At 40.5% G+C, this 27,783-nt stretch overlaps 1 protein-coding gene across 3 annotated transcripts in view; it reads left to right on the top strand.

Moving 5' to 3' along the window:
- The window catches only part of TAF2 (TATA-box binding protein associated factor 2), a 118,803-nt gene that overhangs the window by 42,770 nt on the left and 48,250 nt on the right, over positions 1–27,783 (top strand). For 2 of the 3 annotated variants that reach the window (XM_052651634.1, XM_052651635.1), the window contains 11 exons: positions 113–178; positions 1,494–1,746; positions 3,610–3,750; positions 6,298–6,408; positions 9,141–9,334; positions 10,333–10,472; positions 14,425–14,494; positions 17,577–17,686; positions 25,068–25,297; positions 26,608–26,763; positions 27,242–27,347. In XM_052651634.1, the coding sequence (XP_052507594.1) occupies positions 113–178; positions 1,494–1,746; positions 3,610–3,750; positions 6,298–6,408; positions 9,141–9,334; positions 10,333–10,472; positions 14,425–14,494; positions 17,577–17,686; positions 25,068–25,297; positions 26,608–26,763; positions 27,242–27,347 (1,577 nt within the window). The remainder of the gene's footprint in view (positions 1–112; positions 179–1,493; positions 1,747–3,609; positions 3,751–6,297; positions 6,409–9,140; positions 9,335–10,332; positions 10,473–14,424; positions 14,495–17,576; positions 17,687–25,067; positions 25,298–26,607; positions 26,764–27,241; positions 27,348–27,783) is intronic. The other variant, XM_052651633.1, reaches the window with a different exon arrangement.

Here is a 27,783-nt window from a genome sequence, read left to right as displayed (position 1 = left end):
AGAATATCTTTCAACACTACATGCAATTCTTAATTTGAACTTCAGCTGCTCTTTATCTCTTGTCAAAATTGGAAATGTCAGAATTTTCTAATCTACTTTTTGTTAAATGTAGGAATAAGAAGAAAAAAATTCCACTGATGAATGGTGAAGAAGTTGACATGGATCTTTCTGCAATGGAGTAAGTTAGTTACTTACATTGAAAGATGCAGTATTTTCTGCATCCTCATTTGTCGTGTAGCTTACATCTAAATGTGAATGTCCTGAAATTAGTGCTTTTAAAACTTTCAAAAGGCAAAAGAAACTTTACGTTGATAACAGATCGAACATAACATTATAACTAATCAAAGAGAGAAAAGTAAGTCTAGCCTGGCCCCGATAAAAGTCAGAGGAAATAGCCTTGAATTAGCTTTGCTGCTTCCCGGATGGCCTCTGGAGCAGCGCTTCTCAAGCTGAAGTGCATGTAGAGTACTTGGGGCTCTCCCTAGAATTTAGTTTCTGACCCAGCATCTCACTTGCGAGTCCTGACAGCTTGCATTTCCAGTGAGCTCTCAGATGATACTAGTTTTCTTTGTCTTTGGACAGAGCCTCAGGGCACTTTGAGGCTGCCTATGTTGGCAAAAAGCAATTTAAATATCATTCTGAGTTTTTTGTGGTGATATTTACTGATTGACAGATTTTATCTTTAAATATAATGCAGCTCAGACTGTTTTGCCTCTGCATATTGTGCCTGTGTGCATTTTTGATGCCTGTGTATTTTATAAAAATACTAATACTTTATAAAAATAGAAAATATCTGTAACTGTTTACTAACTTGGGTATCAGATATCACTGCTATTTATTACACAGCTTATATAATTTTTCATTTCAAGTATCTCACCTATATTAAGTACCCAGTAGTATTTGTTGAATTGTATTGATATTTCAAGTGCTCTTCTTTTGTTAAAAGAAACTAGATTTTTAAAAACTGTGTTTGAGACTTTGAGAACTACCTGAGGATAAATTTGTGCTGTGCCTCTGAACTATGATTTCAGGACTTTCTATTTGATAATCGTCATGAGACTAGCATTCTTTAAAAATATTGAAAGCCAGTGGAACAGGTTAACTTAGTAAGTTAATAAGAAGAAACTTTAGTCACAGATTGCTTTCTAGTAAAGAGTGGCACTTGTAACCACTGTCAAGTGTTAAGCTTTAGGAAAGGAAGAAATTTGGTCCCATTTTCCCTTTGCACACTGTATAATCACTAATAAAAGTCCCCAAATAATTATTTTCAGGTGGATTTTTCTGTTTCAGCAAGATTGATATAGGTTAGACATACTGAATATAATGGGAAAGTTGTCGGTGTGATTTTTTTTTAAAAAACAACAAATATAGTAAAACTCCAGGCAGCTTTGAATACTGCATGGAGAAGGAAGTCTGGTTAATAAGTGCTGTGTGTTTGCTTTGTAAACATGTGAAGTGGGAAAGAGGGAAACGCGCCTGCTCTCTGCTTCCAGCGCCGACTCCCCGCTGCTGTGGATCCGGATAGACCCGGACATGGCGGTGCTGCGGCGGGCGGACTCGGAGCAGGCGGACTTCATGTGGCAGTACCAGCTCCGCTACGAGCGGGACGTGGTGGCGCAGCAGGAGGCCATCGCGGCCCTGGAGCGCTTCCCCACCCCCGCGTCCCGGCTCGCGCTCACCGACGTCCTGGAGCAGGAGCAGTGCTTCTACCGCGTGCGCATGGCCGCCTGCTTCTGCCTCGCAAAGGTGAGGCCTCGCGCAGGGGAGAGGGGGCGAGGCGGCCCGCGCGCTGAGAAGCAGCCTGGAGAGCAGCCAGACTGCCCCGCAGCCTTCCATCTCACTGGCTGTGACTGGTCTCCTTTGCCACATTCTTTTAACAAGGCTGATTTGAAAGAGCATGTTCTGACTTGAAAATAAGTCGTGCCCTCAAGTCTTGTGCCTGTCAAACTGAAAGTCAGGTTTTAAAACCAAAGAGAATTCTTCCCATTTTACTGAATTGCTGCGCACGTTGTTAAAGCAGAGACTGTAAGCAGTGCCTTGGTGTGAGGGATGTTTTACCTTAAGGTGCATGGAATTCATTCATTCATTCATTTATCCCACTGTGGTGGTGATTTCTTGTTGGTTAGGGCTTAGTGTTCAGTATAGGGATATAGAATTTAAAATGATAGATTCTATCATTTAACATTGTACAAAAGTTAATTTATTAAGAAAAGTAAATATTTTTCTTTAGATACCAAAAAAAGAGAAAAGAAACATTTGACGATAGAACAAATGAAAATCAAAAAGCTCTAACAGATATTTGACCAAAAATACTGGGTTCCAGGTCTTTAAAAGCATCTTGATGATAAGTTCATTCCCATGGATTTACTATCTTGCTTTCCTCACTGCTATATCCACTTGTCCAGTATTTCAGCAGATTATAATGATTTATATTTGTTTCACCTTTAGCAGTGAGACTGCTTTATCTACTCAGATATGTAAGGGAAAATGTGCTTTTCTTGGATAATCACCTGCTGAGGGTGTAATTTTATTGCTTCTGTAAAGTTGTGATTCTCGCAGGCTAAATCCTTAGCTGCTGCTGCTAAGCTGCTTCAGTCATGTCCGACTCTGTGTGAACCCATAGATGGCACCGCACCAGGCTCCCCGTCCCTGGGATTCTCCAGGCAAGAACACCGGAGTGGGTTGCCATTTCCTTCTCCAGTGCATGAAAGTGAAAAGGGAAAATGAAGTCGCTCAGTCGTGTCCGACTCTTCGCGACCCCATGGACTGCAGCCTACCAGGCTCCTCCGTCCATGGGATTTTCCAGGCAAGAGTACTGGAGTGGGGTGCCATTGCCTTCTCCGTAAATCCTTAGCAAATCCGTAAAATTATTGCCTCTGTTAAAGTTAATTATAATTTCATTCTTTTCAGCTATGGTTTTTATACACACTTAAATTAGCTTTCTTGGTGGCTCAGATGGTAAAGAATCCGCCTGTAATGCGGGAGACCTAGGTTCAGTCCCTAGGTTGGGATGATCCCCTGGAGAAGGATAAGGCTACCCACTCCAGTATTCTGGCCTGGAGAATTCCATGGACAGAGGATCCTGGTGGGCTGCAGTCCATGGGGTCACAAAGAGTTGGACACAGCTGAGCAACTTTCACTTTCAAAGTATCAACAACAAGGTGTATTTTCTTTGCAATGTGTTCTTACAGACTTAAGCGGTAGGACTCTATTTGCCTTATTTTTCAATTAGCGTAGAGTTAAATGCCTCATTTAAAGTCCATGGTGACGTTTCTATCTGATAAAGTTAAAATATTAGAGCTCATCTGCCTGCATGGATAAACTTAGACGTCTTTGCAAGTAAGATTTCTTAAAACATAAAAAGAATGCTCCAATTTAGAGATTAACTAGTAGAAAATAGTTACTATGCATACATAGAATTTTAGGAGGGGGGCGTTTATATATTTTCTTGGAAATGATAGTGAAACGCTGAAATATATTAAAGTTTTAAGAATTGAAATCCTTGGAAATGAATCCAATATATTGATAACTTTCAAAAAGCTGTTTTATTTATTTAAAAATACATTTGCTGTGGTGACGGAAATTATTCTATTTTCTAATTATTTGCAGATTGCAAATTCAATGGTGAGCACATGGACAGGACCACCAGCTATGAAGTCACTCTTTACTAGGATGTTTTGTTGTAAAACTTGTCCAAACATTGTGAAAACAAACAACTTTATGAGCTTTCAAAGTTACTTTCTACAGAAGGTACAGTTTCCCTTCTAGTTTTCTTATAATTATTTTATGCCAATATCAGTATATATTCATTTACCTTGGGGACTCTTTGAATATTATTTACTTTCTTACAAATATTTTGTCTTTTTTCTCTTTTTGCTTCTGAAATACTTTCCAAAGTTTTGATTATTCTTTGGTTTTATGAACTGTGTGCAAGTGACTCACTGTCCACATTAATACTGAAGTCAATAGAAATGGGTAGTGTGACTCTTTGGTTGGGTCCCTGGGGGATGGAGGCACAAGATTCCCTGGAGGATGGAGGTATACGTGGGAAATGGATGCTTTGACTGTTTGGTTGGGTCCCTGGGGGATGGAGGCGCACACGAGTCCCTCTGATGCTTCTGGGCCTGAGACCGTGCGGCACGCGGCTCCAGGCTAGTCCCGGCTCTGCTGCTTACTAGCAGTTTGCAAGAGGACAAGTCTTTTAACTCTAAGCCTTGGTTTAGTCAATTGTAAAGTTTATCTTTTTTAGAATTAAATAATATCAAGCATGTGAAGAGTTTTACACTATATTTTTATCACATAGTAAGTTGTTTATAAATGGTCATTTAACAAGTGGTGGTGTGATGAAGTCACTGTTTTAGGAAGCAGTGTGGGATTGGCAGGGTGGTCAGTGTTTGGGCAACTTGGAAATCACTTGTAGAATATTTTGAGTAACTTAATAATAAGGAACGCAAAGATTAGATTAACTGGCTTGAACTAGAAGGAGTAAAGCTGAAGAGCATGAGAAAAGGAGACACGTTAAGGATGAAGCAAGGCTGAGAAAGGGCATTTCAGGTTTTGTGTAGAAGGAGAAAAGCTTGAGGCCTGTTTGGCACAGAGAAGGGAGCCAGTGGAGGAGAGAGAAGTTCACATGGAAGCAAGTAAACACGGAGAAGACAAGACAGCAGATCCTGGTGGTGGTAGGAGTGGGCAGGACATCGCGGAAAGGCTAATGTTTGAAAAGATGGAAACATTCCATTTCCTGAGGCAGGTAGAAACCAGATTAAGTGAAGTGGTAGGTGTTGAGGGGGTGTGAAGCAGGGTGCGGTGTGTGTGTGAAGGAGGGGAATGTGGAAGGGTTGCCCAGCACGCTGAGACCCACGTCGAGAGTGGAAGGCATGGCACAGCTGTAGAGGGCGTCCTCAGCAGAGCAGACGCAGGAGACCTGGGCTTGAGGAAAGCCAGTGGTGACGTGATCAAGGGAGTCTGAGGCGTTCTGTTATTCTTAGCAGCTGAGCCTCTCACAGTCCTCGAGCGTGTTGCCCAGCGCTCTGTGCACTGCCGCTCCACTAACGTACGGCCTGGAAGCAAGTTAGCTTCCGAGCCCGCCAAGCACATCGCCTTCGCTGTGCCCTTGTTCTTCCGTGGGCCTTGGGCCAGTGTGCAGAGTGAGAGTTGAGACCCATTAGTCAGGCAGTCGTGAAATCTATTTGTAAGCTTTTTTGTTTTTGTCTTTAAATAAAGCAATAGGCAGTATCAGAGTGCAGCACGTGTAATAAGGGTAGGTATAAGTTGTTTTGGTTTCTTTTTTAGTTTGTATATGTGACTGTGTGTGTGTGTGTGTTCAGTTGGGATGTAAACATATTTCTTAGTGTGGTTTGCAGTCAGAAAAATTGGAGAAGCCAGTGCTTTCAGACCAGTTCACCTTTCACATAATACTTGTAGTGCCAGAAAAAAGAATGAAGGTTCGTGCTTAGATGTAAGCCCTGTTTCTGTGAAGCAGCATCTTCCCCTCAGCCTTTCCGGCGTCGGTGACGCTGTTGCAGCACTGAGCATCCTGGTGCTTCTGCTCCTTCAGCCTAGCAAGGAGCCACGCTGCTCCCGTCCGCCAGTTTAGAGGGTACGGCTGCTTTAATCAGAAGAGAGGACGGTCCCAGGCTCTGTACTGGGGACTGTGATGCCCATTGTCTGTGGTTCTACCTTGAGTTGGAATAGCTTTGCTCTGCTGTTGTTCTGGTAGAGGTTACCTCTGTGCGTCAGGCTTCCATCTCCTTAGAAAAGCTGTCTGTGAAAATTTGAAAAGGGGAAAGTTCGATTTCAGGTAATCTACCATTTTTCCTTAGGCTGAGAAAGATGGTACTGGAGAGTCTGTGTCTTGAGACCAGTAGTTGAATTCTCCTGTGCGCCCTGTGCCTCTAGCCACTGTGTCTGTTAGCCCTGACAGCGGTGCTCAGTGAGCAGCTAGCGGGGATAACCCGCCGTAGACGGCAGTGGAGTACAGGCTCGATAGGGTCTGTCTAATGCTGAAGCCCATACATCCCTTTTCCTCTGTGAATCACAGAGCTGGGTGTGCGTGACGTGTCCCTCTCCCAGCAGGTGGGCTGCCCAGTGCCTCCAGCTCTGCAGCTCCCCCCTGGGGTTCCTGCTTAGCTCTTCTGCTAGAGCCTTTGAGGCCTGTTCCTGTGGGAGGGGTAGGAGCCGGGGGGCTGGACGCCTGAACTCCCCCCAGATACTGTGTCAGCCCCAGGGCAACCCTTTTTCAGCGTGCACTGCACTGAATTATAGTGATGAAAATTGAAAACAATTTTTTTTTTGTAGACTATGCCAGTTGCAATGGCCTTATTGAGAGATGTTCACAACCTTTGTCCCAAAGAAGTCTTAACATTTATTTTAGACTTAATCAAGTACAATGACAACAGAAAAAATAAGGTATGTTGCTTTAATATTAATAAAACTAGCCAGTGATATTTTGTTTTCAGAGAAATATTTAGACTGTGAAATCATTGTTGTGTCCATGGGACTTGAAAGTTCTAGAGATAGAAACATACAAATATGATTTATTATAATAACCAGATATCTGGAAACCAAGATTAGTTGATTTTTAAATGCTCCTCATGCCTGTTACAGTGTGGAGAGCAGCGCGTCGGATTCCGGGAGCTCAGCTGACCTCTGGCCTGGTGAACCTGACAGCTCAGCTTCATTCTTACTCCTTTTTTCTTCTGTCAGGAACCAGTTCCTCTCGGATCACTTGTTCATTGATGAATTTGACTCTTTTTTTAACTATAATGTGTGTTTTATTCACAGTTTACTAAATAGCTATTGAATGCCATGCTTCAAAAGTTATTTCACCTTACTCATTATCATTCTAACAGTCGGCAAGTGTTTTTGAGAATATATGCTATGCCAGGCAGTATACCATGTTAAATAGAAAGGGAAGGCATGGTAGTTGCCATCTCGCATTTCCTTTAAAGTAGACAGATACCTGGGACTTCCCTGGAGGTCCAGTGGTCACGACTCCACGGTCCCACTACAGCGGTGCAGGCTCAGTACCTGGCTGGGGACTAAGAACCGACATGCTGCACAGGGCGGCCAAAACCAAACGGAGAAACTGCAGAAGAACCGCTGTGTATATGACAGTCTGATTCTGGGCCCTCAAGGTTTCACCCTAATGGGGAAATCCAGCAAGTCCACAGCTAGGTCTATTACTGCCAGAGCGGAGGAATGCATACACAGATCTCTGGAGAGAAAGTAGTCATCCACAGTAACAATGGAGCTATAAATATTCTTGCAGAAAACTTACACACATTATTTAAGTGATCTCTGGATACAAATGACCCTGCTGATAGAATTAATGTGCTTGCTCCATGTTCAAATTTCTAGGCCAGTACATCTGATTTGCTGAGTTTAAATCAAGCCAACCTGAATTGCTTTCAGTTAAATTAGTCTTCTGGGAATTGCCTGGGAGATGGATTTAGAAGTTTTGTTCATTTTGGGGATAGGCCCCTCCATTCTCTCTGCTGCTTTTGCTGCAACCCCTGTTGCCTTCTGCACCAGCCCTCCAGCTTCCTTGTGCTTTCTTCCCTATTTTTTAACTTTCTTGCTCAAAATTTTGAGGTTTTTATTTTTCCATTTTATGTTCCAATTTAATTTTGATTCTGATTCCCTGCATATTTCTTTCTCTTAAGCATGTATTATGCTGTTGGAAGTCATACCATTGGTTATTTCTCAGACTGTGTTAATGATAACTTTTGAATTTTTTTCCCTCTCCTGGTTTTCTTTTCTTTGCATACTCTTATTTCCTCCAAGCTGCTTTCCCCCCTTTGTTCTGGTCTCTCTTTATGTTGATGCTTTCTGCAGCTATCTGGTGACCCTTGGTTAGATGTCTTAGATGAGAGTGGAACACAGAAATAGCTGATTCAGAACTCTGTATTAACAGCAGAATTTGTGAACTGCAGTCTTCTTTTTAGACGTATCTGGCTAGATTACTATGAGAGTGCCTTACATGTAGTCAACATTCATCAAGTAAGCTAGTGTCTTCAGTTCAGTTCTTCAGTCGCTCAGTCACGTCCGACTCTTTGCGACCCCATGAAACCGCAGCACACCAGGCCTCCCTGTCCATCAGCAGCTCCTGGAGTCCACCCAAACCCATGTCCATGGAGTCGGTGATGCCATCGAGCCATCTCATCCTCTGTCGTCCCCTTCTCCTGCCCTCAATCTTTCCCAGCATCAGGGTCTTTTCCAGTGAGTCAGCTCTTCGCATGAGGTGGCCAGAGTATTGGAGTTTCAGCTTCAACATCAGTCCTTCAGTGAACACCCAGGACTGATCTCCTTTAGTCTGGACTGGTTGGATCTCCTTGCAGTCCAAGGGACTCTCAAGAGTCTTCTCCAGCACCACAGTTCAAAAGCATCAATTCTTCGACCCTCAGCTTTCTTTATGGTCCAGCTCTCACATCCATGCATGACCACTGGAAAAACCATAGCCTTGATTAGATGGACCTTTGTCGTCAAAGTAATGTCTCTGCTTTTGAATATGCTATCTAGATTGGTCATAACTTTAATTTCATGGCTGCAGTCACCATCTGCAGTGATTTTGGAGCCCAAAAAAATAAAGTCTGACACTGTTTCCCCATCTATTTCCCATGAAGTGATGGGACGGGATGCCATGATCTTAGTTTTCTGCATGTTGAGCTTTAAGCCAACTTTTTCACTCTCCTCTTTCACTTTCATCAAGAGGCTTTTTAGTGCCTCTTCAGTTTCTGCCATAAGGGTGGTGTCATCTGCATATCTGAGGTTATTGATATTTCTCCCGGCAATCTTGATTCCAGCTTGTGTTTCTTCCAGTCCAGCATTTCCCATGATGTACTCTGCATAGAAGTTAAATAAGCAGGGTGACAGTATACAGCCTTGATGTACTCCTCTTCCTATTTGGAACCAGTCTGTTGTTCCATGTCCTAGTAGCTAGTATGTTACTATTAAGTAAGTCTCTTTCATTCTTTTTTCCGATGTGTGACTCTATGCCAAAGGACAGTGTTGAATACTTACCTGAAAACTTGCTTGTCTTTGCAGATAAATTGTGTTTTTAAAGTTACTATGTTTTATTCCATTCACTTTTGAAGAGCAGTGTAAGTTTATCATTGTCTGGTAACTGTTCCTCGGTTTAGTTTTCAGATAACTATTATCGCGCAGAGATGATTGATGCCCTTGCCAACTCTGTTACGCCTGCAGTCAGCGTGAATAATGAAGTCCGAACTTTGGATAACTTAAATCCGGACGTGCGACTCATTCTTGAAGAAATCACTAGGTTTTTGAACATGGAAAAACTTCTTCCAAGTTACAGGCACACCATCACCGTCAGGTATAATGATTCTTCATATCTGCTTCTTGAAGTTACTTGCTTTTATAATTAAAGAAATTTATTTTCATAAAAAAAATCTTATATGAGTCTACCATCCATGGGTGAATTATTACTCTTTTGGAGAAGGTCTTCTAAATTTTTTCCTGTGATAACTATATCAATTTTTAATTTTTGACATATTTATATAATTTTTCTATTCTACTTGCGTCATCAATGTTTCCTCGTGTCATCAGAAATTACTCATAAGCATTGTATTTGATATCTGCATAAGCTTTTACCCTATTGGATATAGTTTAAACATCCCTCTATTGTTAGGCTTCTTTTAAGATTTTTTGCTTCTCTCAAATTTTTTGTAGCGTGACTATCAACAGGTTTTATCTATTTCATTAGGAGTTTGCTAAAAAAAATTGTTGATTTACTGATTCAGCAATATGAATAGTCTTAGCTTTCCATATATGTTAGTGAATAAACTATATTTGTATCACTAAAACTTTTAGAAAGAGTACTTTAAGTTATATTTCATGCTAAATACATTTTGCTATAGTGTGTTCCTGTTACGATGATACCTGAAATTGGATTTCCAAAGTTTTGAAATGTGCTTTAATACTTTTTTAAGTGTTAGTAAGTAAGTGTTAGTTGCTCAGTCGTGCCCGACTCTTTGCGACCCCATGGACTGCAGCCCACCAGGCTCCTCTGTCCATGAGATTTTCCAGGCAAGTACACTGGAGTGGGTTGCCATTTCCTTCTCCAGGGGAATCTTCCCAACCCAGGGATTGAACCCGGGCCTCCTGCATTGCAGGCGGATTCTTTACCAACTGAGCTACAAGGTATAGTTTTTTAGGGTGATTATAAAAGTTGAGTGTTCAGAAATTAAAAAGAGGATTCAGATTACATCAGTTTTTCAGTTTATTGTTACAGATTATTTTAAATTCCTAGGAAATAAGTTTAATTCAAAGTACTGTAACAAAAGTGTTTAACTATAAACGCTATTCTCCTAGCTGTCTGAGGGCCATACGAGTGCTTCAGAAGAATGGGCATGTGCCCAGCGACCCGTCTCTCTTCAGATCTTACGCAGAGTATGGCCACTTTGTGGACATCAGAATAGCAGCTTTGGAAGCGGTGGTTGATTACACTAAAGGTAATGCTTCAGAAATGTATGCTTGTATCATTTTAGAAAGAATGGTTTACCATTTACTATTTAGTCATTAGGATTTTCATAGTATGTGCATACAGATACCTTGATTTTTAATTAACTCACTGATTTAGAATTTTTGGTAAATATAGAATTCATATAAGAACTTGTAAATGGGAGAAAAGAATAAAATAGATAGAATATAAAATAGATATTAAATCGACAGAGGATGAGATGGCTGGATGGCATAAAATAGATAGAATAAAATAGATACCTTTGGTCTTTCTGAAAAGTCTGTGCATCATTCTGTAGCCTTAATCAACATGTTATTTCAAGATATCTTGGAAGAAATTTCTAATTATATAAGGATTCAAGAAAACATTTTGTACGTGTCAGAAGTTTTCTCTGCAAAAGTCGAAGAAAAGCTAACAGTCGGTGCCGGGGTCCAGCCTCGGTGGATCCAGGGTAATTCGAAGCGGGGACGGCGTCAGCGTCTGAGAAATTAATTGCTTAATTAAAGATATGGAGGGAGATTAGAAGGAAATAGTGTAGTAGGAAAATAAGTGGAGAAAAGAGGCTGAATAACTTGGTTTACGTGGAAAACCGATAAAACTCCAAGATAAGGAGTTTGCACCACCTACGCAGGCCACCGGCACCCGCTTGAATAGTGGAGGGTGCCCCGCCTTGGGTTCCCTCTCCCGTGGGTCTTAGAAGCCAGGACAAATAAGTAGACACGGTGAGCCTCCACCCTCCAGATGGGAATTCAGCCAGAAAAGGGAGAAAAGAACGACATGGGGGAGCCAAGCATCGGTGCCAGACCCCCAACTTTATTTTCAAAAGCAGCTTATATATTATATACCCCAAGGTGTACATAAAGAAATAATGGAATATGCAGTTATGCAGGGGCAGCAGTCCTGACCCTTATTGAGACCAGGCTTTCTTTTTGCATACCTTCCCATATACAAAAGGTCTTAGGTAGTTTTACATCATCTTCTGGCCAAGAGGCCTGTTAACATTTTTATGGCTCTTTTCCTAGATAAATGTCTATCAACCAGAAAACTCATTTTCCCTTGAAGTGTTTTTTCTTTAATCTGCATCACCCTCAAAGCACTAAATAAAGTTACATTCCTGTAGAACAAAGGGCAGTGGGTTATAACAAAGAAAGTCCTGAACTCAAAGATCTGGTGTTGCTAATGCCAGGGCTACTGCCTGTTTTTCTATAGACCAACTATATCAGCAAATAAAAGATATGAAACTTGGCAGCAAGTATTGGCTCAGCAAATGAAACCCTTAATCAGTCCTATTCTAATGATTTTGACTCCTCGGAAGCCCCTACATTCCTAGGATGTTTTAAGCTTCCTGTGCATCTTGCGGTCAGGAGGCTGCAAACAATCACATGCACAGCTGTAAGAGTCCCGACAGGCAGGCTAGAAAGCCATCAGAGGGGTTTTTGGATTGAAACATTCTTTTTATGCCCAGGAGACTTATTATATAAAAGCTCTAAATTAACTTTTTCCAGAAAAAGGTGGTGGGGGGACAGCCCCCTGTTAATGTCAGAGGAGCTGGTGGAAGGCATAACACAGTAAAGCAGGCAGACTCTGGTTTTGGGGCAGATGCTCGAGCAGATCCAGCGAGGCTCCCTTAAGGCCCGACTCGCCTTTGCCTGTCGGGCCCCTTAACCTCATGACCTTTGCCACGGGCCGGGCTCCTCGTGCTGGCTCCCGGCAAGTCGGGGACTTCCCCCACGGTCCAGAGGCTGAGACCCCGTGCTCCTAGTGCAGGGGCCTGGCTTCCATCCCTGCTCAGGAAGCTGGATCTCACATGCCACAGTGGGCACCCAGCACAGCCAGTAAATAAATACTGAGGGGGAATAGGTGTTACGTGGGGACTTCAGGAGGGGGGTAAACAAGGCTTTGTGAAGCTGGAAAAAAAAGAAGGAAAAAAGTGAATAAGGGAATATTACATATTCAGAACATTGTCAAAAATACAGAGTGGAAAGTACGTTAAGGAGATAAAATTTTTTTTTTTAATTGTCATGAAGAATAATAGGTGGAAGAAAATAATAGGATATATTATAGCCTGTTATCCAAGAAATAATAGGATACTTTGAAAGAGTGTAAATGAGACTGACCTAAGCTAGAATCTGATGAAATTTAAAATTTTCAGATTAAGGAAAAGTCTGTAAATTTCAAACTGTTCCTAGAAGCGTCAGAACCCGTTTATTGTACAAGGTAAAAGAATAATGTAGCCTATAAATTCTTCAGAGTATAAAGAATTCAAAAGACAGCACAGGCCAACATAATGTCTAGGGAAAATTATGATCTAGGATTCTCTGCTTTGCTCGACTGTTGTTCATGTACCCTTGGAGGCCTGGAAGACCGTATCCTGTATGTAACATTTTTAACAACAAAGTCCCTGGGCTGCTTCAGTGGCCCCGGGGCCCCCATCCGCGCCCTCAGTGCAGGCGGCACAGGCTTGACCCCTGGCTGGGCAAGTTCTGCGTGCCTTGGAGTGCTGGAAAGATTTTCCCAAAATGCTTTTCAGCTGATCTGGAGGTGAGCCAGAATAATAACTCAAGACTGATGAGAGTGTGATAGGAAATTCCCAGTGAAATGCCAGGCATCTGTGCCTGTAAACTAAAGAGCTAAGCTTAAATTCTTGTTAACATGTAAAATTTAATGCAAATTTCAAAACATAGTTCTTAAAAAATAATATGCAAATATAAGAAATATATAAATCTAAAGTTCCAGATTATACTAAAATGTGGGGAATAAAGAAGTTATGGTAATTTCTTATCTGTGTAAAGAGAGGACTGCTTAAATTTTACACATTAAGTAGAAGAAAATATAGGCAAATCCTTACATTTTGGTGTAAATTTCAATAGGAATACTGCTTCTCAGGAGAAATTATAACAGGTAAGAACAATATAGTGTGTGTCTTGTATATGTTGGCCCAAGTTTAACAAAGGCTGTCATTTTTTCTTCCTTTTTGTCTAGGGTTAAAATTTCCTTTTTTACAAAGAATGCTGGTAAAGATAATGTTTTTTATGTATTCCTTAGCAAGAAAAAAATTTAATCCTATGTCAGTTTTCCATTTTATTTTGACTTTTACCAATTTGTGAAATCTGGAAATTTTGAGATTCACTAAATAGGCCATTATTCCCAGCCAAGGTATTCAAATAATGTTCACTGTCTCATAAAGAGGAAGTTTTCATTAATTAGCATTCCCTGAAATCAAGTAGAATGTTAATATTGTGATTTCAGAAGAATGTAAATTAGTAAGTATGATTTAATTGAAAGATGTTTAAAGGTGTACCATAAATCCAGTTCACTAGAAGAAGAAAGGAATGGAAAAATATTAGAAATTAAATTCTGAAAATAAAGGTTTTCAAATCATAGATATACTACTCTTTGAAAAGGTAAATGGAAATAGCTAGTGAATTTTGTTAAAGTTAATTATACTTATAGTACTGGTTTTACAGCTGTTTTTTTATGTTGTACTGAAAAGTTAAGGCTGCTCTTAAACCACTTGGGCAGCAGCAGTTCACTGTGTGATGCAACTGAGACACCATTGAATAGCAAAGCTCTATAATCTTATCTGAGCACCTAGAAACACTTCTGTTTAAACACGTTTCCCCTTAGAGTTATTCATCTCTGATTTAGGGCTCTAATAAATTACACTTTTGTTTTATGTTGTATTTGCCATTGATTTGAGCCTAAGTGGAAAATACACTCTTGGTCCTGTTTTTTGTGTTTTGACTGCATAGATAGCACAGTACTTGTCAAATTTGCAAAGCAGCCTGTTGCAGTAAAAGTGTAAGAAATAGCCTACATCCCTCATTTCTAATTAGAAATCTGGCTAAGGCAGAGTCCTGGATAGTAGGTGTGGACTCCTTGTTTGTCATTTGTTTAATTTGTTATAATTAACAACAAATACATTTCCCTGTTTTTATTTTCAGTGGACAGGAGTTATGAAGAATTACAGTGGCTACTTAACATGATTCAGAATGACCCTGTACCCTATGTAAGGTTAGTTTTTTTGTGCTATAATGTTTTGTTTTTATAAATCATGAAGTAAGTAATTTCAGAAAATTAGACATGGAGTTAACTCTTAGTTTTTGAAAATATAGGAGTACCTTATCCTGGTACTCATGTCGTTTTCTATTTGGTTTGCCTTTGGAAAGATACTTTAAAAGATATAGTAAGTTAATTCCCTGAATTTTACACATGATTTCTATTGTAATTTAAAGAAAACCTTATGTAACCCTTTTTAATACACATGGGGTATCCCTTATGCATCAAAAAAGTCATAAAACCTTATCAATTGATACACTCTATTTTAAAAGTAAATAAGAGCAGTGTTTTGGTGTATCCCATTTGTTCCTTTTCTTGCTCAAATAAAATCCTAATTTTTAATAAATGGATTTAAGATAAAAAAATGTAATACAATATTGTTAAAAATTTAGAAAATAAGGGAAATTAAAATTCCAGTCCTGACTTAGTAACTATTTTCATTTTTGTATTCTTTTCATTTTGTTCATTTCTGCTGCTTTCTTTTGCAAAGTAGGATATTCATAGTATATTTGAGCAGGATTAAAACTGTTTACTATTTCTGTCTTCCTTTCTTTATACCTAATAGACTCAAATTTGTGTTCTTTTGTTGTAATAATTCAATTTCATAAAATGAAATTTGAAAGCTGAAAAATAATTTAGATTTTAGCCATTCCAACTAGAAACAGGAACATAGACCCAGCAGCATCGTCCTGCTCCAGGTTGCGCATCGTCTGGCAGGTATTTTCTTCTGGAAAGGCACACAGGTACACTCTGCCTTTTGACCTTACTGAAATCCATCTGGATGTGAGGCATGCGCAGGCGATTCCAGCTCCTAACGGAGAGGTCTTTGAGCAGCAGGTCTTTCAGGTCAGCTGTAGTAGGTTCCTGGTTAAGGCACCTGTGTATTTCAGTCTTTTAAGCAATGCTGATTAAAAAATAGTCTTTGTACAGTTTTGCTGTTTTTATTTCATGGTTCTTGATTTGTGATCTGAATTGTATTTGAAATAATTTGTCCTTGGATTGATATATATATGAAGGATCAGGTTGATGTGGATAAAAATCTCATAATCACCCGTTCTGAAGTACATGCTTACATGAAAGAGAGTCGGCAGGAAGCCAGCCTCGTCTGTTCTCTGGTAGCACTCGTGCATTTGAAAGTTTATAAGATGCTGCTGATAGCAAGTAGGGACAGAAATTATAAATGTAGCTTATCATGTGTTCATTTATGTTTTCAAGTCACATCAGGAACTAACATTAAGGCACTTCTGAGATCTCAAAACTGCGTTTTGAAGACCATTTTATATAATATTTGAAGTTGTATTTCTAAATTAGATACTATACAATCAGATTGCTTTTGAAATTTTGTGGAGCTTTTAATATTCAAGTTTCAAGAGCACTTATTTATACTGTGAACTGAAAATCTATTTAAAGATACATTCATGATTATATTTGACATGTTTACTTCATAATCAATATGGTTTATTTATGTCACCAATAGGGAGCCTCTTAGGCTTTACTCCATATCATCTAGCTCATAGTTGCAGCTTAAAAAGTTCAGCACATCTTTAAAAAGCCTAAATAGCAGTGAATGATTACAGGATAGGGGTGTTACCACATTAGCGGCATTGTACGTGTGTTATTTGGTGTCTTGGGACATCAGTCACTGTATTTTTTGTGGTTTGTATACTTTGAATAGAAACTTCGTCCTTCTCCCTGGCATCGTTGCCTTCTCTTTCCTCCCTCCCTTCCTGTCTGTCTCTATTGAGGCAAAATGGACAGTTTCAGGCACATCGCATATTGATTCTCTATGTGTATATTTTGAAAAATGATCACCATCATAAGTTTGGTAACATCTATTACCATACATAATTACAAGCATTTTTTCTTATAGGAACTTTCAAGATCTGTTCTCTTAGCATCTTTCAAATATGCAACACAGTTGTTACTAACTGTAGTCACCATCCTATACATTATCCCCCCATGACTTATTTCATAAGATAAGTGGGGATTTGCACCCTTTGACCCCGTTCACACGTGTCACCACCACCCCCACCTCTGACAACCTCCGATCTGTTCTATTATTCACACTCAGAGTAGCCATCATATAGAACTGCTGTGCTCTGCTGTTCATGGGACAGGATTCTTAGTCTTAAAAGATAGGCCAACATTTCTGTTTCTGCTATTTCTGTCTCTCTTAACATCAGTGACATTCATCTCTCCTGCCTCAAATACAGCATTTTATTTTTATGGCTTTTGGTTGATTTTTAAACTCCTAATAGTAAAATGGCCTTTAATAAGAACTGATCCTTTTAGAAAATACAGATTTTTAAAATTTCTCTCTTTTAACATTAAAAATTCTATGTTATTATATATGTTAGGGTTACTGATTTAGATAGATCACTAGAGTTAGATAAAGCTCTGCAGAATTTGGGGGCTGAAACCTTAAAATTTGGAGGAAAAAAAACTAATTACTTGTAATCACCCCTTTATTCTTTAGAGCTAAGTTGAACATCATTTCTATAAGGATACCTTCTTGATTCCCTGCTCTAGGTTAGGTTCATCAAGTAATAATTGTCCATAAAAGCCTACAGTTGTTCCTTTACCCAAGTATATAATACTACCCATGTATATAAATGGTAATTTTATAGTTTTTTTTAACCTGCTGTCTCCCCCATGGGAACATAAATTTTAAAAAGACAGAGACTGTGTCATCTTTTGCCACTGTATGGATAGCATTTAGTATGATGCTTTGTATATGGTTAATTAAATATGTGTTAAGCAAGTGGTTGTTATGTATATTATATGTATTATTATATATTTGCCCCTTCTGATCATATATATGTTTAACTTAATTCATATGTTAAAGAAAAGTGATTTTATCTCTGTAGTGACAACTGTATGTAGAAAAAAACTTCAAGCTGTTGAATTCCTTTTAAATGTTTGAGAAAGTTGTTAGTCTAAGAAGAGAGGTGATAAAATAAGATGGAGAAACTTGAGATAGTTTTCAAATGTTTTTATTTCACGGTTAGCAAAAATTTAATTTTTCTTTATCTTTCAGACATAAAATTCTAAATATGTTGACTAAAAACCCACCCTTTACTAAGAGCATGGAGTCTCCCTTATGCAATGAAGCTTTGGTAGATCAACTTTGGAAACTTATGAATTCTGGTAAGAGAGCAGTGGCTTTTAAAAAAGCTTTTTATTATTGGAGTTTTTTCATTTTATTGTTTTTTTTTTAAGGAGACCGCTTACCGTGCTTGCCTTCACAGTGGTGGCTGCGATAACATTTGCTAAGGGCATAGCCACACACCTTGCCCCACAGGGTAGTTGAGGAAACAAAAATACTAATTTAGTGAAAGTGTCTCAAATGTTTAAAGAGCTGTCAACATGCACTTGCACAGTATTACTGTTATTTTTATCTCAGAAGGTTACAGAGGGTTGAAAAATAAGTCTTCTTTCTCTTTTCGCTAGTCCTCCTAGTGGCCTTTCCCAGAGGTAACCAGCTCCTCGCGGACCCTTTTCAGGGCGGTATATAGTGTTAGCTTTCTGCACTGTGGAGACCATGGCATCTCATCGTCACGGTTTTAATTTACATTATCTGAGTGCAGTCAGGAGGCTGTTAGTGCTCCTAGGCATGAGCTCTGAAACCAGTTTGCTGAGGATTAAACCTCAGCTGAATGACTTGCTCTCAGTGTGACTTGTCTAAGCCCATGAATTTCTCATTTTAAAATAGAGGTATTTCTGCAAACTGAAAATTAAACGAGTTATTATTTATAAAATGCAGTAACTAGTTCATACTAAGTGCTCGGAAAGGTTGTTAGGCTAACATGCTAATGACACTATGTTGAGCGCCTCTAATATCCGGGCGCTATATCTGTAGTTTCTGCTTTGTAAATTGTCCATGTTCTTTGACGTTTCTGTTTAATTGAATCACTAATCTTCTCCTGTAGGGTTGTAACTATAATACATACGTAAAGAAAATTTGCCTTATGTCTCCGATATGTTGAAATTGTAATATTGGTTTTGATCTAAAGCTAGACTGAAAGTGTTTGGCTTAGAGAGAAGTTGCTACAGATAGATGGTGAGGGAGCAGCGGGCATTCATTCTAATAAATACGCCGCTTTACCTTCTCTCTGAAGTATTGGAAGATAACTTGCTTGCCTATCTCATTAGTGACTACTTCACTGAATCCCACCTAGATAACAAGTTCTGATTCTTTTTCAAAAATTTTTTAATTTACTAACATTGAAATGTTAAGCGGCTGTATGACTTGTGTCCCTGAGTTTCATAATCATAGTACAATACCCTCAAGTAAAGGCACCATAGTAGATATTTCATTGAAATATAAAATTGAAAATAAAATGGCCCTGTCCTCAAAATCTTTAGAGAATAGCACATAACCCAGTTTATATCATTATTGCCAAATTATTATTCTCATGTTTTCCCTGGTACCTAGAAGAATGATTGCTGGCGTTTACATGATGTTCTGTATTATGCTATTTGTGGTTACCTAAAAGGATGTTACGATTACTGTCATTTAGATCCAAGAAATGAGCACACAATTCAGGAACTTCTAAAGGATCATTCAGCAGTTAAAATGTGACATGACAACCCACTCAGTATCCTTGCCTGGAAAAGCCCATGGACGGAGGAGCCTGGTAGGCTGCAGTCCATGGGGTCGCAAAGAGTCGGACATGACTGAGCAACTTCACTTTTCACTTTCATGCATTGGAGAAGGAAATGGCATCCCACTCCAGTGTTCTTGCCTGGAGAATCCCAGGAACAGGGGAGCCTGGTGGGCTGCCATCTATGGGGTCACACAGAGTCGGGCACGACTGAAGTGGCTTAGCAGCAGCAGCAGCATGTGACATGAACTGTACTGTGTTGAGTATATTCTTACCAAGAATGCAGAATTCCGTGATTGTGAGGGAGTGCAGCTTGACAGACAGTCATAATGAAGTACAAAGAAGTCGCATATCACTTCTTAGGGAAGGTTTCATGGGCAGAATAAGTGTATGTTTAAGATTAATGGGACAATCTCTGTTAAAACGTTTGAACTCCGTTGGAAGATTGTGGTTATACAAATTCAAGCTCTGATTGATGTCTAGTATTTATTATTGCTAGTATTCAGAATAAAGTACAATTACTGCTTTGGTTTGGAATTCTCTGTGCTAATAATCTAAACAGAACAGATCAGTGAAGCCATCAGCATAAACAATTTTTTACTCTTGTTCTTCAGATGTATAAATAAATGGGAACAGAACAATATGAACAGTGGGAATGGCTCAAATAATTGAGAAGGTTTTTTGTTTTTTTCTTTTTAATGTTTTTGGAGAACGCTGGGCATTAGACAGGGAAGACTGATCAGAGGATTGCCTGAGAGAGTTCCTGGTTTTTACTCAGTTGCAGCATTCTGAAGACTGTTATTTAATCTGCCAGCTACCCCTCCCAACTCAATCACTTAAATGGCAAGGAATACTCATGTACCTACCCACCCCTACCCCCGGCCCCGTCTTGATTCTTGATTCTTCCCTCAGGTAGCAGGCTGCCCTTGTATTCTCATTCGAGGTCAAGCTTTGGGACCCGCCCTGCCTGCCTGCCTGCCTGAGCCAGAGAGGCAGTGCTCAGGGCAGATGGTCTCTGCTCAAATCAGAAAGTATCTGAAGACAAATCCCTCAGATCACGAATCTGATCTTAGAAAAGATCATTCCTTCATTTTCTGAGGTGATTGCTTTTAAAGCTGATCAAGACACCATTTTCAGGACATTTTTCTTTTCCTTGCTTAATGAAATCTTGATTCCCTGACAAGGGATTGAGCCCATGACCCTGCAGTGGAAGCTTAAAGTCCTAACCCCTGGACCGCCAGGGAAGCCCGAGGACATTTTGCAGTAAACTCGTCATCCCGCACTGATGACAGAAGCTTGAAAGTGTGCACAGGCAGGCTCCACGGGCATGACGCTGTGCGGCCAGCTCTGTCCTGATCTTCCCGTCCATCTTTCTGACTCTGCCGCTCACTGCCACTGTAAAGTGACAGCCATTCTAAGACTTTATTCCATGGTTTTGAAATACAATGTTCTCATTTTTTTTTCTGTTTTACAATTTTAACAGAAGCACTGCTTATTTTTTAGCTCCATCCTATCAGCCTTAAGTGGTAATATTTATAACTCAGGTGTTTGAGGAAGGAGAAACAGTCAAGGTCTGCCGGGGTCCAGCCTGGGTGGATCCAGGGAATTCGAAGGTGGGGACGGCGTCGGCGTCCTTAGAAAAATACATATTTAATTACAGATATATAGAGAGATTAGAAACGGATAGTGTAGTAGGAAAATTAGTGGAGAAAAAGAGGCTGAATAACTTGGTTTGCGTGGAATAGCATCCATGCTCCAGATGGGAATTCACCTAGAGAAACAGGGAGCAAGAAAGAAACGACATGGGGGTATCAGTCTTTCCGGAAACTGATCCGATTTCTTTATTTTTGGGTTTGCTTATATACCTTTTGTTACACATAGGGATGAATACAGAGTCACGCGGGGGTCAGCAGTCCTGACCTTTAGCAAAATCAGGTGCTTCACATAAAAAGGTCTTAGGGATTTTATGATCCTTTCTTTCTGATAACCAAAAACTTATTTTTTCCAAGGGTGTTTTTTCTTAAACCAGGCACCACCCTCCAAATAAAGTTACATTCCTATAGGGTGAGGGTGTAGTGAGTTACAATCAAGAAAGAAATTTATTTAACCCAAGGTTAACATGATTAATCTTAAAGGTTAATACTTATTTCTCCTATATGCTTAAAGATTAATGCTTATTTCTCCTGTGTGCTAGTTATATTCATTATAAGGGCAGGGAATATGGAGATTTAGCAGCAAACATCAGCCCAACAAATGAAAATCCTTTCACCAATGCTCCCCTTAAGATCTATTTAGTCTTAAGATAGTGATAAAGTTACATTTTTACATAGCAAGGACACAGTGATTTATAACAAAGTACAGTGATCTATTACAAAAGAGAAAATCCATTAACTCAAAAAGTCTAGTATTGCTAACCTTAAAAACTACTATATTTCCTTTTCTATATTCCAAATACATTGATTAATTTATTCCCAGGTGCCTAAGGATATGGAGGCCTGGCGGCAATCATTGGCTCAACAATGAGAAAAGCCCTGTGCTAATTAAGACTCTCAAAATACTCCAAAACTCTCTGTGCTGTTTATGGTTGAGAGGTAGTAAACAATCATGTATGTAGTGGCAGGAGTATGGATAATCCTGTCACACAAGCTAGTCTGTCAGCAGAGAGGTTTGACCTGAGACACCCTTGTCACACCCAGGGTAGGAATTAGCAGCAATTATTGGCATAACAAATGAAAAACCCTTCACCAATATAATTTGTAACCAACCCACTATACTAATAATTTCCAACTCCCCAAAAGAATTTGCCTTTAGTAAGTCTAAAACGTCTCGTGCCTCTCAGGTTGGGAGACTGTAAACAATCACATGTGGCGAACCTATACAGGTGGGCTAGATAACCTTCAGAGGAGTCTGTAAGCTGAAACACTCTTGTCACGCCCAGGAGTCTTTATTGCCTTGGAGCTGCACATTTACTCCTTCTCCGAGAGAAATGGTTATGGGGGAGAGCCCCCCGTAAAGTCAGAGGTGTAGGTGAGAGCATAAAACAGACTCTGGTTTGGGGGTTAGATGCTCGGGAACGGGGGGTTTCCTGAGGCTTGATCACGCCTTTGCGTATGCCCAGCCTCCTTCCTCATGACCTTTGCCATGGGCGGAGTTCCTGACGCTGGCCCCCTGGCAAAGGTCCTCCCGTAAGAACAGAGTGGTGCTGCTTCCTCCATGCAGATTGAAGGCCTGCGGAAACCTTTACCAGCCCAAACCCAAAGCCCACACAGAAACACAAAGTAACAGCGCGCCTGCTCTAGGGGCTGGGGACGCTCGGCAGCCTTCATGCCCCATGCCGTCTCATGGTCCTTAGCTGACCCTCAGGAAACGGCACCCCCACGCACCAGAACATACATTTCCCACCTGCTTTTTAAAACTGAGATAATGCTTCTTTTAAAAACACTTTTTAAGAGTTCATACTGAGTTGCATGACTGGTTTCAACGTCATCTGCAGTATTTGAAGATTCCAGACTCATTATTTGCAGTCGACATAACTGGGCAATCCTCACCCTCAAGATTTAGCCTTATTCCAGTTGTAAATGCACCCTAAGCCGTTCTGGTTTCTTTACTGATAGAGTGTCTGAGATGGCCATCTTTTCCTGCTCTGCCCCTGAGTGGTAGACATGGAGAGCTTGCTGTTTTGGCAGCCTTCATTCCGTTCTTCAGAGGGCTGAGTCCCTACAGCCTCTGTGATGAAGGTCCGGGAATCCGATCCTTGTCCTCTGTGGAACCTTTCCATGTGTGAAAAACATTGAGGAGGAGAGTAACGAGGGCCCCCAAGACATGGGGCAGTTTCAGTCCATTAAAGTGTCCAGGTTTGGATATTCCAGAGAAGGAAATGGGTTTCTAGTGTAAAATCCTTACCTTCACTCTGTACTGTTCCCATTTCTGGTTTCTCGCATGCTTCTCAGAACTCTTGCTTCTTTCTCTGCTTCCAGCAGTATTGTGTATCTGTTGTTAGCTTACCACACGGTAGCAAAATTGAAGATGTCTCAAGGAAGACTGACAGCTGTTTCCTGATGTGCAAAGTGCCTAATACAGAGTAGTATGTGTAGTATGAACTCTGTAAAATTGTAACTCCTCCGACAACTGAAAGGACACACCCATGTGGGTTTTCCTTGCACCTAGTTAATATGACAGGTACTTACCTGTTACTGTTGCTGTTTAGTTGCTAAATCATGTCCGACTCTTCTGCCATCTCACAGACTGTAGCCGGCCAGGCTCCTCTTTCCATGGGATTTTCTGGGCAAGAATGCTGCAGTGGGTTGCCATTTCCTTCTCTAGGGAATCTTCATGACCCAGGGTCTGTTAGAGTATATCTCATCAAAATCATTACTTGATTGCAGTTTATTTATTCTAATGTTTGTTGGTGAAAACCACAACACTCAACATGATTAACTGTCCTGAACTTACTGCACAATGTCTTCCCTTTTCGTTCCTCTCTTTTAAACGTTGTGCTAGTCTCTTCTGAAACCCTAGCTCTTGGCCAAAATTATTTATATGGTTTATTTTTCTTGTCTAGAAGACTATTTCTTCTCACCCGTTTTAAATTCTCTAGGTCATTTTAAATTCTGGCTAGAAACTATAGTCATTATCTAACCCTAGGTGATAATCTCATCTTGGCAGTTCTGTGTGGTGGCAGTGTCTACCTGGAATGTCCCTCTGGGGGACTGAAAGGCAAGTGGGAAGAGTTCTGGCGTTCCCATGCTCTGGTCTGCCCTTGCTGTGGGGTGAGGTATCCTCTGAGACCACAACCCTGATTTCGGAGGTGGAAACAGGGATACTCACCAGAGAAGCCGGGAAGTCTCTCGGCCGCCTTGGGCTGAGTCTCTGCGGATGCAGTCCTCCTCTGGCCAGTACGTGCCCCCATCTCCGTTACCAGCCTGTGGCCATCCCTGTGGTTTGCTGCTTTCTGAAGAGCACAAATATGTAGGTATTGAACAAACACTTCTTCTGCAATAAATCTAAGGTTAGAATTGTGTGGTTTCAAATAGGGTTTCTTACCATATTTAAAATCTGAAAGTAGTTAATTTGAGCATTAGAATTTGTTTCCAGTATAGCGTTCAGTAGGGTTCATGAAGGTTCTTGGTGTGCCATCTTCCTAACATGCTATTGAAGAAGATAATTGGACTAGGTGAACAGAATGAATGAATGTGGGCCAGTTCTGACTCTTTGGGACCCCATGGAGCTCACCAGGCTCCTCTGTCCATGGAATTCTCCAGGCCAGAATACTAGAGTGGGTTGCCATTCCCTTCTCCAGGAGATCTTCCCAACCCAGGGATTGAACCCAGGTCTCCTGAATTGCAGGCAGACTCTTTATCATCTGAGCCACCAGGAAAGCCCAGTGTAAGTCTAATACTCCAAAAATAGTATTTTTTTTTTCTGGCTTTAAATCTTCCTTTTAATTCCGCCTCCTTGGTTGACTGCTCCACATTCTTTCATTCCCTGTTCGCCTTGTCTGACTTTCTTCTTTAATAGCATGTTAGAAGATGGCACACCGTGAACGTTCATGAGGAGTAGCCTCATGAACGCTACTCCTGGAAACAAATTCCAGTGCTCAAATTTATTACTTTCAGATTTTAAATATGGTAGGTGTCTACTTTTTATTTCATAGGAGAATGAAAGAATTAGATTTTTTTAGTTGTAAAATTCAGCATTTCCTTGGAACATTTATGGTTTTTGTGACAGTGTGTAGGTACCTGATGTTAAGGTAGGAAGCATCTTTACAGCAGAAGGCTTGCCACTGGGGCCTTCGTCAGTAGGCGGCTCCTTTTAGGCGTCATAATCCTCTCTTCCCTTCCCGTTTGTACAGGTTCTGGACATCTGAACATGTATGGATAGATGTGCACACTGACCTTTTGTTATTGCTGTTGATTACTTCCTAGGCACTTCACACGACTGGAGGCTGCGGTGTGGGGCTGTGGACTTGTACTTCACGCTTTTTGGCCTCAGTAGACCTTCCTGCTTACCCTTGCCAGAACTTGGCTTGGTCCTTAATTTGAAAGAGAAAAAAGCTGTCTTGAATCCAACCATCATTCCAGAGGCCATAGCAGGCAACCAAGAAGCTGCAGTGAACCCAAGCAGCCACGCACAGCTAGCTGGATTCCAGAACCCTGTAAGAAGCACACGCCATGTGGAAAAAGTAGCAATAGTTTTATTATTTAGAGCTCCAAAGAAGAGAATTGTTTCTTTAGAGCTAGAGGATTTTAGAGCCACTCACAGCTTCTCGCACCATTTTAAGAAGTGCTGGCTGACACTGTCTTAGCACTTGACAGTTTCTGGAGCACTGCTGACGGCTGCGTAACGGCAGCGTGCAGATGTTGTGACGCCAGGCCACTCACTGCTCTTGTGATGACAGTGACTTTCTGTGCTTGTGCATAAAGTGTCTCCTTTGAGTAGTAGAATATTGAACATTCAACCAATTACGTATTAACCGAACTTGTCTGTACACTGTCGTGGCAGGCTGTTTTGAACACAGGACCTTGACTTTTATCTCTTTTTTTGCTACTTTGCATTAATAGCCTCATTCTAAACATTTTTGAGAAGTGCCTGACAACTGCTTATTGAGTCATTAGTAAATAAGTGGATAATGATGAATGGCCCAGTGAACATGTAAGCTGCTCACTGGGGGAGGAGAAATGCGTTATGTGTTTTTTAGTTTATGTATATATGTATGTGTTTGCTTTTACAAAAACTTTTATTTCCAACTATGCATTATGAAATTATGAGACTTTATTGTAGAAAGACCTTCATACTGTAATTTAAAGAAAGTTTTCCAGGAGCCTCTTGCTCATTGGTGACACAATATCCCCAGTGCTTCAGGCTTCATTTTTCACCAATATTTAGACCAGATTACTTGCCTGGCATTACCCTACTGGTGTCTTGACACTTTAAAACTTAAATTTCTCTTTATGCTAGTTAGTAATAGTCATTTAAAAGAAATTATTCACCTAGATTTTCTGAAATATAATCATACTTATTTTTGTAAATTTAAAATGTATCCTAGAGTTCAGGTTATGAAAAAGTAAGACAAATCTTTTCATAGGAAAAAAAAAAAGTCTCGTTAAAGAGCTCGTTTGTATCTGACTGTTGATAAGCCAGTGGAAATGAATATATTTATAATTCTTGTCCATATATGTTGATTTATCCACTTTCATACTTGGAGTCTTTAGGAAAAGAGGAGAAAATGACACCAAAAGATACATGCTCTGGGGAAAGTTTTAAAAGTTCCCTTTCATACCTCCCTTCTCCTCGCAGAAAGACCAGCAGACAGGGGCGGGTGAGGTTTGTTTCTAGCCCGTTGCTGACAACTTTCAGGCACTGGGCAGGTTCTAATCTGCATGGTTGCTGTAGGTCTTAGTTTTCAGCTATGACATGAGCTACTTGTCTTCAGGAATCTAATTTTGATCTTGAATATTGCCACAGGAAGATGATCACCTTGCCAAGGAAGCCTCATGTAATATGTCAGCTCATCAGCAGGGAGTGAAGAGGAAGGCTGACACACCACTGGGGTCCCCACTAGAGCCTGGTCAAATACTGGAGAAGAATGAGGATAGCAGTAAAGTCAAACTCAAAATCAGAGTAAGACATACAGGCTACACCTGTATGAGCAGCGTAGGGCGCTCACCTTCTTTACCCCCTTGTGACTACTCGCAGTGGCTTTCCCTTCGCAGGAACAGGTGGGACAGCCTAAGTCGTAAAAGAACTCACATGTCCATCTAAGACGCTCCAGCCGACGGTCAGACTTCTGTTGCCACACGCGTCTTCTCTGTCTGGGGGAGGAGCTCTTGTGTGCACAGCCTGCACAGCTCACTGCTTCTCGCCACAGCGCAGGGCAGGCCTCAGCCGCTGGTGCACTTCCAGTCATCCCAGTCAGCTTCTTTGGAGGCTGGGCCGCATCATCTTCTCTTTCTCTTAATGCTTTTTGGGAAGGAGACTACTTTTCCTTTTAAATGTTTTGGGGCTGTATCCTGCGGCTTTTCTGCTGCTTCTCCTGAGAGCAGAAATCCAGACAGAAAGTGATACAGTGGCTTCTTTCTTCTTTTGTTTTGTGTTACAGTTTTCAAGTTCTCAAGAGGAAGAAGAGATTGATATGGATACTGTTCATGATAGCCAGGCATTCATTTCCCATCATCTAAACATGCTTGAAAGGCCGTCAACTCCGGGTAAGGTGGTGTACTGCGTTCACCGGGGTGGTGGAGAGTCCACTCGATGCCACTGTTTGAGGGGATGTCACTCTGTTGTCAAGAGAATAACTGTAGAGTTTAGAGGCAGCCAGTATGAAATGCTAGACTGTATCAGATAGCACATATCAGCAACGGAATGAAGTATTTCTTTTGATTTTCTACTTTGTTTCTTTTTAAATATTTGGCTTACTTCTAGATCTGTTTTTTGAGAAAATCCATTCATCAGATTCCCTCCAGTAGCTTTAATTTGTTTTTTGTTTCTTTGTTTTTTGAAGTTTAGACTTAATCTCAAAATAAAATAAGAGATCTGTTTTTTAAAAAATAATGTAACTGTAATTATATATAAAACTTCTTGACTACAACTAATGCAGCCCATAACGCAACTACTTTATTTTCTTGACTGCTTGTTCCATGT

The sequence above is a fragment of the Budorcas taxicolor genome, chromosome 14, assembly GCF_023091745.1.
Source record: "Budorcas taxicolor isolate Tak-1 chromosome 14, Takin1.1, whole genome shotgun sequence".
NCBI lineage: Eukaryota > Metazoa > Chordata > Mammalia > Artiodactyla > Bovidae > Budorcas > Budorcas taxicolor.
The sequence above is the reverse complement of the archived record's forward strand: the minus strand, read 5'-3'. Positions and strand labels throughout refer to the sequence as shown.